Here is an 11,362-nt window from a genome sequence, read left to right as displayed (position 1 = left end):
ACAACACCTCTCCTGGCCTCACGTTCACGAGTCACGGGCCCCACCAACCGTGGGTCCCAGATCCATCTGTGATTGGGCTTGAAGTTGGGTCACGGTGCGAGTCTCTTTTCCCTCTCTCTCTCTCCGGTTTCCCTGTGGATACTCTCATCTACGATCTATGTGAGACCGTATACATGCATGCATGCACGCTGCCTGTGTATGCGAGCGAGGCATGAACGCAGTTAATGGCGACGGGTTTGCTCCCACCGTCGCACACCACCGCAGCAGCACTCAGAGGCATTAAATGTGGGAAGTTGGAGAGGAGGAGTCTTCTCATTAATGGCGGAAGCAGCCGGGTCTCTCTGCAAGACAACAGCAACCCACCTCACCTCTCCTCTACCCTCACCAGGGTTGGGGTCTTTTAGGGTTTGGTCCAGCGCTGAGGAGCATTAGGGCAGCCAACCCATGAAGAAACTCTTGCTTAAGAAAGAAGCCAACCTTGGAATCTGTCTGACACACAGTCTGCTCTCCAAGTCTTTTACTATCTACAATCTGTTAATTGGTATCTTTCTTTGATAAGAACAGCTTCAGCAGCAGTATGACATAAGTAGGTGGAAATATGTGTGGTTCTATATCTTCATCCTTCCACCAAGAAGTCTATTGACACTAATAACAGGAAATGATACAGTAAATTAAGCTCTTTAAAGGCAGTAATCTCTAGGAATTGTATGGTCAATCGTCCCTTTCACCTTATACCCATCTTGTGGAAGAATTCAAAGCACATAGGTGCTCTCTCACTCTCTCTCTCTCTCTCTCTCTCGCTCTCTCTCTCTACCCTAATAACACCACCCTCTCAATAAATGCAATTGCACCCTCTCTAGAGGCTCTGCAATAACTCATCCTCTCCACCTCCTCTTTCCTCCTTCCTCCCTTTCCCTTGCTCTTCTTCTCTTGTCCAGATCCCCTTCTGTCCCTTCCATGGTTTCTCTCCTGGTGCTTTCTTCCCTGAAACCACACATCATCCGTTTTCTTGCATGAAATAAACCCTCATCCCTTTCCCTTGCTCTCTGCCTGTATCAGAGATCAAAGTGAAGAGGAGAGAGAAAAGAGAGTGTGTCTATGTGTGTGCGTGTTCATGCCCTAGAACTAGATCTTAGTCATATTAGCTGCTAAGGTTCCTTCTCTAGTTTGCTCTCGAGTTATCTCATGATCAAGGCCATCAATCTCTCTTTTCTCTCTACTCTTTCTAAGATAACTTGCAGGAGCTTCGGAAGCCAAGGTTAGTCCGTGGCAGTCTTGTAGCGAAGAGAAGCCCGAAGACACACAGAAGAATAGATCCAGAGACATCCGTCTGCAGAGAGACAGATCAGAAGTGGAAGGGGGAAAGAATTAGGGTTTCACCCAGAGCACTATGCCTGTGGGGATCATGATACCAGCAAGACAAGCACCATCCATGATCGGGAGGAACACCGGCACCGGCTATGGCTCCTCGTCAGTGTTGTCGCTCAGCCAGGTCAAAAGCTTTCTTGTTTCTCCCATCATCCCTTTGTCGTAAGCGTTTGTGCAAGTATTATGTATGATAAATGATCTCCATGACCACAGTTCTGCTAGGTTTTCAAAGGCCAAGTGACAAGTTCTTATTCTTCTGCTTTATATTTCAGCTTCCTTTGACCTCTCCTCGATCTCTTCTAGAGGAGAAGGAGAAAGATATCTCACGCCGCTTCCTTCTCTCCCTGCATACTACATCTTATTATGTATATATTTATATATATATAGATAGATAGATCTAGACTTGTGTTTCACCTTGCACCCTTTCTAGCTCTTCATGCTGATCTTGAGAGAGGTAGAATCTAATCTAATTTTCTCTTTTGATCTTTTTTTCCTCTCAGTTATTTTAACCCTAATTTTCTGTTTAAAGCTATCGATTACAGTAGAAGAGGACTAAAAAGGACTCTTTTTGTGCTTCTTGTAGCCAAACTTATTAGAGGGGCAGCAAATCCCACTTCAGTACCAGCATCACAACCAGTTCATGGAGATCGCACCGACTACCACAGCGGAGAGCGAGATGCCAAGGGCTCGCGAGGAGGACTTCGAAAGCAAGTCCGGAAGCGAGAACATCGAGGTTGCTTCCGGTGATGACCAGGACCAAAGCCATCGCCCGCGCAAGAAGCGCTACCACCGCCACACACAGCATCAGATTCAAGAGCTGGAAGCGTACTATGATCTCTCTCTCTCTCTTCTCTCCTTCATCGAACAGCTTAAGGATTTCGCCTTCGTTCCCCATTCTTTCTGCGATTCGCCGAGCTATTTTACTCTGCATGTTGTACAAGTTTTGATCTTAACCTGTGTACCGTTCAGCTTCTTCAAGGAATGCCCTCACCCGGATGACAAACAGAGAAAGGAGCTCAGCAGAGAGCTTGGGTTGGAGCCTCTCCAAGTCAAGTTCTGGTTTCAGAACAAGCGCACGCAGATGAAGGCACGTCTCCATATATCTTCAAGAACTAGTAGGGGCAGTTACTTATCTCTCTGATCTCAATTCTTTTGGTGTGGCAGAATCACCACGAGCGGAACGAGAACAGTCAGCTACGAACCGAGAATGATAAGCTCCGCGCCGAGAACCTGAGGTACAAGGAGGCGCTCACCAACGCGTCGTGCCCCAACTGTGGCGGACCTGCTGCTCTAGGAGAGATGTCCTTCGACGAGCACCACCTCAGGATCGAGAATGCCCGGCTGAGAGAAGAAGTTGCTCTTCTTCATCTCTATCACAAGCTTTATGAGGTTGGTGATGGAGCTAATTGCACTCTTCTTACCATGCTTTCACAGATCGATCGGATATCAGGGATAGCTGCCAAGTACGTGGGCAAGCCAGTGGTGTCGTACCCGCTGCCCTCTCCTGCCATCTCTTCACGTTCGCCTTTGGATGTTGGTGTGGGCGGCGAGATGTTCGGAGTCGGGGTCTCGGGCCAGACTGACATAGAAAAGCCAGTGGTCGTCGAGCTCGCGGTGGCCGCCATGGAGGAGCTCATCAGGATGGCCCAGCTCGGCGAGCCACTGTGGATTCCCGGTCCGGATAACGCAACCGAGACCCTCAACGAAGAGGAGTACGTGAGGGCATTACCGAGAGGCATCGGGCCAAAGCCATTTGGCCTGAACTCTGAGGCATCTCGTGAGACTGCGGTGGTGATCATGAACCAGATGAACGTTGTGGAGATGCTCATGGATGTGGTATGGATCAATGCGCAGGCAAATTAAATGCTTTGTTCTTTCGATGCTTCGGAATATTCCGTACGTGCCTAATTCTTTGCTTATTCTCCAGAATCAATGGTCAAGTGTGTTCTCCAGCATCGTGTCGAGGGCCATGACGCTCCAAGTGCTATCAACTGGAGTGGCAGGCAATTACAATGGAGCTCTGCAAGTGGTATGACTCTCTCCCTCTAACATTTCCTTTTGCTATATATCAACTGGATTACTCTTCTGAGCAAATGATTGCTCGATCTATGAATCCTCAGCTGTCAGCAGAATTCCAAGTGCCATCTCCACTTGTTCCAACTCGAGAGAGCTTGTTCGTGAGGTACTGCAAGCAACACCCTGACGGAACCTGGGCGGTGGTCGATGTTTCCTTGGACAGCTTACGCCCCAGCCCCGTGTTGAGATGCCGACGACGGCCATCCGGCTGCCTCATCCAAGAACTGCCCAATGGCTACTCCAAGGTGAAGAACCAACCACACCAACAAGATCTACAGCGCACGTTGGCCTTTTGAATCCCCAACTCTCCTAATGGAAACCTCTCTCTCTCTCTCTCCCTCTCTCATGGCGTAGGTTACTTGGGTGGAGCATGTTGAAGTGGATGATAGGTCTGTTCATAATCTATACAAGCCCTTGGTCAACTCAGGCCTGGCATTTGGCGCAAAGAGGTGGGTGGGGACTTTGAACAGGCAATGCGAGCGCCTAGCTAGCGTGATGGCCAGTAACATACCCTCAGGAGACATCGGTGGTAACTATCTGCTCTATTTCGTATGATCGTTGATGCTATGGATGCCATCATATCCTCTGTGTCTTTGGTATATGTACAGTGATAACCACTCCAGAAGGCAGGAAGAGCATGTTGAAGCTGGCCGAGAGGATGGTCATCAGCTTCTGCGGCGGCGTGAGTGCTTCGACTACGCATCAATGGACGACTTTGTCTGGAAGTGGTGCGGAGGACGTCAGGGTGATGACCAGGAAGAGCGTGGACGATCCCGGTAGGCCTCCTGGTATCGTCCTCAACGCAGCCACGTCCTTCTGGCTTCCCGTCCCACCGAAGAGGGTGTTCGATTTCCTCCGTGATGAGAGCTCTCGTAGTGAGGTACTCGAGACTCATGGTCTCGTCTTCTCTTCTCACATATGTCATGTTAGTTGATGTGCTTCTTGTTGGTGCATTTGCAGTGGGACATCCTCTCTAATGGTGGTGTGGTTCAAGAGATGGCTCACATCGCCAATGGCCAAGATCACGGAAATTGCGTCTCTCTGCTGCGCGTCAACGTAAGAAACGTCGGTGACGGTGCCACTTTACGATTTATCTCTGCTCTCTTACACTCTGTGACGTACTTGATGGTGGTTGCAGAGCACAAACTCCAACCAGAGCAACATGCTGATACTGCAAGAGAGCTGCACGGACGCCACGGGCTCGTACGTGATCTACGCCCCCGTGGACGTGATCGCCATGAACGTGGTGCTCAACGGCGGCGACCCCGACTACGTGGCGCTCCTGCCGTCCGGGTTCTCCATCCTCCCCGACGGGCCGACCGGAGGAGGACCAGGCGGCGGGAGGATCAATGGGGGGGAGGAGGGGGGTGGATCCGGCGGTTCCCTCTTGACGGTCGCGTTCCAGATCCTGGTCGACTCCGTGCCTACGGCCAAGCTCTCGCTCGGCTCGGTGGCCACGGTCAACAGCCTCATTGCTTGCACCGTCGAACGAATCAAGGCTTCAGTTGCAGGCGAAGTTGCCCGCTGAGATCGGTAGTGTGACTCTGCTCGTCCCCATGCTTTTCTTCTTCTTCCGCGCTGCTGTTTGTTGTATCTCATCTGCGTAGTGGTGGGGTTTGGAGGCGTCCGTCATCTGTGGAAGTCAAGAACGCACCTCGTGCTTCCCTTGCCGGGTGGTGGCGGTGGTGGTGGTGGTGTTCAGTTGACTCTGGAAACAAGTCAACAGCAGGCACTCTCCGCCGCCGCCGCGCAAGGAAGGGTTGGTTCGGGCATTGACTTCCTCTCGTTTCAGCGTGTTGCAGGAACCACCGGCTCTCTTCCTCTCTCTCGTGCTCGCTAAGTTGTGTTTCCTCTCTTCCCTGGAACGGACACATACTCCCATCGCCTCTCACCATTCAATTCCAATCCTCCCCATGTTGTGTTGTTTGGTGTTGACTATATGTTGAGCTTATTTTAGTCTATGTTCCTTTTGCTTTCATCCTATTTTCTCATGATAATAACAAAAATTATAATAATAATTACAATGACTATTAATGTCTAAATAATTAAAACTTTAATCAACTATTAATATTCATACTTAAAGTAATTAATCGAAATTAATTGTGATTCATGAGCTAACCATCTAGAGGGGTAATACGGTATTTTACACCTATGGAAAGGATAGATACCCCGAACGATACCCACGAAGACACCCCGACCGCCAGATGTACCAACACGCACGTCACGAGTTTCCTCACACTCTAAGCTCGATAGGGTAAATATTTCGGGTTATTATGAGACTGTCTGTGGAAAGCAATTCTCTCCAAAAAATAGACTTGTCGCTTCCACCGAATCCCCCTCACGCTCCTCTTCTCCCTCTCCTTTCCTCCCGTCCCTCTCCTCCGCCCCGAGGTCCCCGTGATTCCCCTGGAGTTGTCGTCTTCAGCTGCTATATCTAGTCCCCGATCGTCCGCTTTTGCCGTTTCCATCGACGTCTCTGGCTGGATTTTTCTGGGTTTTTGGAGTGGGTTTGCTCCCGGCAGGAACAAAGGTGGGGGCTTTTGGGATTCTCGGTCGTTTGCCTTGGTCTCATCGACGCGACAAATCGATTGAATCGTCCCTTATAATAGCCTTCTGTTCGTTTCTCTGCTTGGGCCAATCGAAAAGATCGGTTCTTGATATCAACTCCAGCGACCGACTCGCTCACCGACATGATATCCTCCGTGAAGCATTCCTCTGCGGCGATCGGCGTAACCGATCTCGTCCGGCGTGGATCGTCACCTGTCAGGCCTCAGATGGCCTCCATTCCTCTGATATCTGCGACCAATGGTCCTAATTTGTCGCTTGCCACTCGGAAACCCCTTTATCTCGTCTCTCCGGAGGGTTTTGGTTTCGGCTCCCGAGATGGATTCATGTCGCCCGCGGAGCCTCGGGGTTTTGCTCTCAGATGCGGGGCCTACGAGGCCGATCGATCGGACAGCGTCGAGATTTCCGGCGAGGAGACTCGTTCGGCCGCCTCTCAGAAGGTTAAGATCGGCATCTACTTCGCCACCTGGTGGGCTCTCAACGTGGTGTTCAACATCTACAACAAGAAGGTCCTCAACGCCTTCCCCTACCCCTGGCTCACGTCCACCCTCTCACTGGCCACGGGTTCCCTTATGATGCTCATCTCCTGGGCCACCAGAATCGCCGAGGCCCCCAAGACCGACTTCAAATTCTGGAAAGCCCTCGCGCCGGTGAGAAAATTACGATCTTTTTTGGCCCTTCTTCAAGATGGATAGTTGTGATCATTCGACCGCGCTCTAAAGCTATCAATTTTACCTTGATCAGGTGGCGGTGGCTCATACGATCGGGCATGTGGCGGCGACTGTGAGCATGTCCAAGGTGGCGGTGTCGTTCACCCACATAATTAAGAGTGGGGAACCGGCTTTCAGCGTGTTGGTGTCGAGATTCCTGTTGGGAGAGACTTTTCCTGTGCCAGTGTACCTATCGCTTGTGCCCATCATTGGTGGATGTGCGCTGGCTGCAGTCACAGAGCTGAACTTTAACATGACTGGTAAGAAGATGAATCCGTTTATTTGTTTTTTGGTTCTCCTTTGTCTTTAAGATACTTCAGGTTTCATGGAGCATTTGGTTTTCTTTTCCTTTTCTTTTAGTCCTGATGAGGAACGCCTCAACATACCTGCAAGCTGCATGTCCTTCAAAGATGCAAGCACTATTACAAATATTGCAAAGATCTATCAAAAATGAAAAATTGCAAGATATAGCAGTAGGACAGGATTTATATCATGAAATTTGCTTAACTTTGCTAATTTCCTCTCTGGATACATAATTTTGGTATCTCAAATATATTAGATTTTCCCTTTTTGATTGTAGCACTATTTGGCTATTACTAGTTGGTGGTTCTGGTATCTTTAGATTTAATAAGCATAGAAATATTGCATACTACCACGTTCACCAAACGTTTCTCTTTCAGGGTGTTTTTCTTCTTGCACCTTACCACCGCATGTATGGTTCAGTTTGTGCTTATTTCTCATGCCATGATTCTTGAGTTAGGTTTTGTTGAGGGTAATTTGAACACTCCATAGCTTGAGGGCTGTTTTGGAAGTTCAATTTTGTTTGGTGAATTTGAGTTTCCTGGTAAAGTGTCAGTTGTTGTTTGTCTTGCTTGCAGGTTTTATGGGTGCAATGATATCGAACCTTGCATTTGTCTTTCGCAATATCTTCTCAAAGAGGGGGATGAAAGGGACGTCAGTTAGTGGGATGAACTATTATGCCTGCCTTTCTATCCTGTCCCTGTTGATACTCACACCATTTGCCATTGCGATCGAGGGTCCCCAGATGTGGGCTGCTGGCTGGCAGATGGCGCTTTCACAGATTGGTCCTCATTTCATCTGGTGAGCAGAAACCTGTTGGTTGGGCTATCCTATTTGCAAAATTCAGTTACAGCAGTAATTTATGCTCTCCTTTTTACCATTTACTTGACATATTAAGCCGTAGAAATATTTACACTACATTGCAGAAAAACAATATTTTCATAATTTGGTGTTGCCACTTTCTTGCAATTATTTTACTGGATTTTCAGCTGTCTGGGCTTAATCTATTAGAGACTTCTCAACTGGAATGGCTGAATTTATCAAACAAGTCAAACTCTTGTAATTGTTTATGAATTTTGATTTTCCAGATTTACTAGGTCTTTTTTTTTTTACCCCACTCATAGCATATTTAACTGTATGCTCTATTGCTTTTCAAGACTAACCACTTCAAAGAAGTGAATCTTGAATTCTCTTCCTGGAGTTTGAAACAACTTCTTTTATATCAAAATCCAATATCTTTAATTTATGTGGCTATGAATTTGCAACATGTTAGGTGGGTAGCTGCCCAGAGTGTCTTCTACCACTTGTACAATCAAGTCTCCTACATGTCATTGGATGAAATCTCTCCTTTGACGTTTAGTATTGGCAACACTATGAAGCGGATATCTGTCATCGTCTCTTCCATCATAATTTTCCATACACCTGTCCAACCCATCAATGCACTTGGAGCTGCCATTGCCATCCTTGGAACTTTCTTGTATTCCCAGGTAATCTCCTTTTATTATTTTTATTTGGTTAAATAAAATGATATATTGGTTTTGTAGAGAGGACCAAAAATTTCATCATTATAATTGTTTTAAAACTTTTTGCTTGTATAAGGGAAAAAAAGGTTTGGGAACCAGGTCTTCAAGATTAAGGAAATGATTATTTGGTTGTATCCATGTGCATCTTTGTATTAATCTGTTTGTGTTTATTTTATTTCATAAAAATTTCTCTTTTAGCAGTTTTGAAATGCGGATACGGATAATGAAGCCATGTTACATTACCAGTTACTGTAACAGAATGAAGATGATCCGAAAATAGGGAAGAAAAGGGATCCATCAGTAACAAAATTATTCTAAATTTACAATTCTCTGTCGTGTAAATTTCTTCACAAAAGGGATGACTTTTTCCATATGAAATGAAACATTTGATTCATGTTCGGGAGAGATTTCTCATCCCTTAGCCCTAAAGATATGTGGCCATGAAAAAGGGGTCAAAGTATATTTATCTTTATGAACTCAGAGAAATAGCTTTTGTCAGTTATTTTCATATGGAAATATGGAATTGTAGGTTGTCTTACTTTTCTTGGTTTATCATAGATTTTTTGAGTCTAAAGGTATCTTTAAAAAACTGGCCGAGTTTCCTTAACATTCTGAGATCAACTGGTTGTGATTATGGTGGCAGACAAAGGTGGTCATGAATAATAGCCAATAGGAAGGCGTATTGTCTGTTACTAGAAGCAAATCTCTTGAAAGTAGCTTGCTGTAGCCTTGGTTAAAATTTCTATGCAACCTCTCTGTTTGATTGGCTCCATTACAATTATTAAAGCTTGTTTTTGTAGTTATTTTTGTGTGGTGGATTTGAGACTAAACAGTTCTTTACTGCAACTTTATTGCAGGCCAAGCAGTGAATAGGGATCGGTGCTCTACATTTGCATGGCTGCTGCAATAGCAATCGGATGTAGAGTAGTAGATTTTGGTGAGAGAGTTGAGCAACAATTTCCTGTTCCAGATATATTTGTAGACCGAACATAGAATAATGTTGTTTGTTCTGTCAGCATTTCTTTGATGATCATGAAGCAGGAACCAACTGTGATCTCAAGAGAATGTTTTGAGTTGTAGCTAAACAAATAATTTCGATTTCAAATGCAGATTGCTGTGGCTGCTGGTGATGGATGAGTGTGTTACTGCCCAGGAAAGAGTCTGTATGTGTGTCCCGTCTAAAGAAAGCTTCTATTTTTCCTACTGTTGCCGTGCGATGAATGGCATGGGCATGAAAGCAAAAATAAGTGTTTGTCCTGTCTCAAGTCATTATTTGTTGGTGAGACAGATGGGATAATTAATATATTAAATTTATAAAATTTATAGGGTAATCTATCAAAATAATAATAATAATAATAATAATAATAATAATAGAATTTTGTTTTCATATTTGATTTTTGTTAAGAGGGATTTTCATAATTTTAACAATTTTTTTTAAAATCTTGATAATATTTTGGATTTTACTATTTTAAACCTAATCGATTCGTAGGTCGGTTTGGTTTGAATCAGATTGATTCAAATCGGATCCCTTGTAAGGTTTATGTTTACTTATAAAATATATTAATTTTATATAAAAATATTTTAAAAATTTATTTAAAACAAAAATAATATATTTTTTGTGAGAATCAAATTATAGTTGAATTTTTACATTTTTGAAAATTAATTATTTTTAAAATATCTAAAAAATATTAATTAATTAAAAATAAGTTAGGTAATCGAATTTATTTTTTTTTATTTTGAATGTAACTAATTGAATATAGGAAATAAAAATAGATAGTATAAGATTTTATGATTAATTTTTTGATAAAATTAAGATAATTTTATAAAAAAATAATAATATATTTTTAAGGATAACTTGAATTGTTTTAGTTTTATGAAAACTTACATGCTTTTATATATAAATTATTATATGAATGAGTGTATCTCAAGTATATCTCGAGTGTTATAAATTTTTTATATAATTTAAGATAATTTTATATAAAAATATATATATTTTAATATATTATATATGTGAGGTTGATTCTACTTTTTGTGTATAAAATATAAAAAGGAGGAAGAGAAAGTAAGATAGTGAGTGATGGTCTAAGTAGAAGGAATTGAAAAAGACAAAAGCTAAATGAGAAGAAAGCTAATAAGGAGAGGAGACGGTAAAGTAGGAGAAGTAGAATGACAAGATAGAGTGAGAGGAGGATAAGAAGGGAAGACGAAGGAAAAGATAGAGATGAGAAAAAATCAAAGGGAGAGGGGGAAGACATAGCATTATAGTAGAAGCAAGATGAGAAGGGAAAGAAGAGAGGAGAAAGATATAACATTATGTAGGATGAGGAGGAAAGGAAGAAACCAACTTAGGAGAGAGAGGAGACGATGGAGGAGTAGAAGAATGAGTTAGAGTTACGATAAAAGTCAGAATAATTTAAAATTTTTAAAAGTAATATAAAGCTTAATTAAATCAAGTTGAATAGTTATTATTTAGTCGAATTGTTTGGATTCATTAAAAAAATCAATTCAATTTTAAAAACTTAAATCAAAGATAAATATTATATTAAAAAATATATTTAAAAAAATCAAATATTAGAAAGCCATTTCTTAAAAAATCATGAGTTTTTTGTTTTATAAATTACTCAAATTTATATCATGGATAAATACTTAAATCCATGTTAATGATCATATATTTATCAAAAGTTCTGATTATATTAGGGACATTATAATTTTTCTTATTTAAGGGTTTGATGGCCTCATTGCGCATATTAGATGTCTGAGATAATTAATTTTATTCAAAATGCTTAACCTATATAATCATTTATTCCTAACTTTATGTCT

General features: G+C 43.2%; 2 protein-coding genes across 6 annotated transcripts; both read left to right on the top strand.

Annotated features, from left to right (window-relative positions):
* The first annotated feature begins 888 nt into the window (after window positions 1–888).
* LOC135646026 (homeobox-leucine zipper protein ROC2-like) lies at window positions 889–5,422 on the top strand. 4 transcript variants are annotated; one of them, XM_065165083.1, is made up of 11 exons: window positions 891–1,492; window positions 1,952–2,193; window positions 2,338–2,455; window positions 2,533–2,721; window positions 2,803–3,204; window positions 3,296–3,397; window positions 3,489–3,689; window positions 3,799–3,973; window positions 4,053–4,324; window positions 4,405–4,509; window positions 4,583–5,422. In XM_065165083.1, exons 1-11 carry the CDS (start codon window positions 1,391–1,393, stop codon window positions 4,970–4,972), a joined length of 2,298 nt encoding a protein of 765 aa, XP_065021155.1. In that variant the 5' UTR covers window positions 891–1,390; the 3' UTR covers window positions 4,973–5,422. The 4 variants fall into 4 exon arrangements, with proteins under 4 accessions (XP_065021153.1, XP_065021154.1, XP_065021155.1 ...); XM_065165084.1 differs by having other exon boundaries at window positions 892–1,492; window positions 4,405–4,500; XM_065165081.1 differs by having other exon boundaries at window positions 889–1,492; window positions 2,533–3,204.
* Window positions 5,423–5,785: 363 nt separating this feature from the next.
* Window positions 5,786–9,745, top strand: LOC135646242 (glucose-6-phosphate/phosphate translocator 2, chloroplastic-like). Of its 2 annotated transcripts, XR_010499016.1 has the most exons (6): window positions 5,786–6,659; window positions 6,754–6,979; window positions 7,598–7,820; window positions 8,293–8,506; window positions 9,400–9,479; window positions 9,653–9,745. XR_010499016.1 is itself a non-coding variant. In XM_065165581.1 (5 exons), the coding sequence occupies exons 1-5, from the start codon at window positions 6,135–6,137 to the stop codon at window positions 9,409–9,411; spliced, it is 1,200 nt and encodes a 399-aa protein (XP_065021653.1). In that variant the 5' UTR covers window positions 5,786–6,134; the 3' UTR covers window positions 9,412–9,745. The 2 variants fall into 2 exon arrangements, 1 of the variants encoding a protein (XP_065021653.1); XM_065165581.1 differs by having other exon boundaries at window positions 9,400–9,745.
* The last annotated feature ends 1,617 nt before the right edge of the window (window positions 9,746–11,362 follow it).

This window comes from Musa acuminata, chromosome BXJ3-8 (genome assembly GCF_036884655.1).
Source record: "Musa acuminata AAA Group cultivar baxijiao chromosome BXJ3-8, Cavendish_Baxijiao_AAA, whole genome shotgun sequence".
NCBI lineage: Eukaryota > Viridiplantae > Streptophyta > Magnoliopsida > Zingiberales > Musaceae > Musa > Musa acuminata.
This window is presented reverse-complemented; position numbering and strand designations above follow the sequence as displayed.

Bases quoted from the DNA above. Each gene is read 5' to 3' on its own strand.
- LOC135646026 (XM_065165081.1), top strand. From the start codon at position 1,391: ATGCCTGTGGGGATCATGATACCAGCAAGACAAGCACCATCCATGATC. The intron at 3,974-4,052 runs GTAACTATCTGC...GTATATGTACAG, and splicing joins ACCCTCAGGAGACATCGGTG to TGATAACCACTCCAGAAGGC. The intron at 4,325-4,404 runs GTACTCGAGACT...GTGCATTTGCAG, and splicing joins ATGAGAGCTCTCGTAGTGAG to TGGGACATCCTCTCTAATGG.
- LOC135646242 (XM_065165581.1), top strand. From the start codon at position 6,135: ATGATATCCTCCGTGAAGCATTCCTCTGCGGCGATCGGCGTAACCGAT. The intron at 6,660-6,753 runs GTGAGAAAATTA...TACCTTGATCAG, and splicing joins TCTGGAAAGCCCTCGCGCCG to GTGGCGGTGGCTCATACGAT. The intron at 6,980-7,597 runs GTAAGAAGATGA...TCTTGCTTGCAG, and splicing joins GCTGAACTTTAACATGACTG to GTTTTATGGGTGCAATGATA.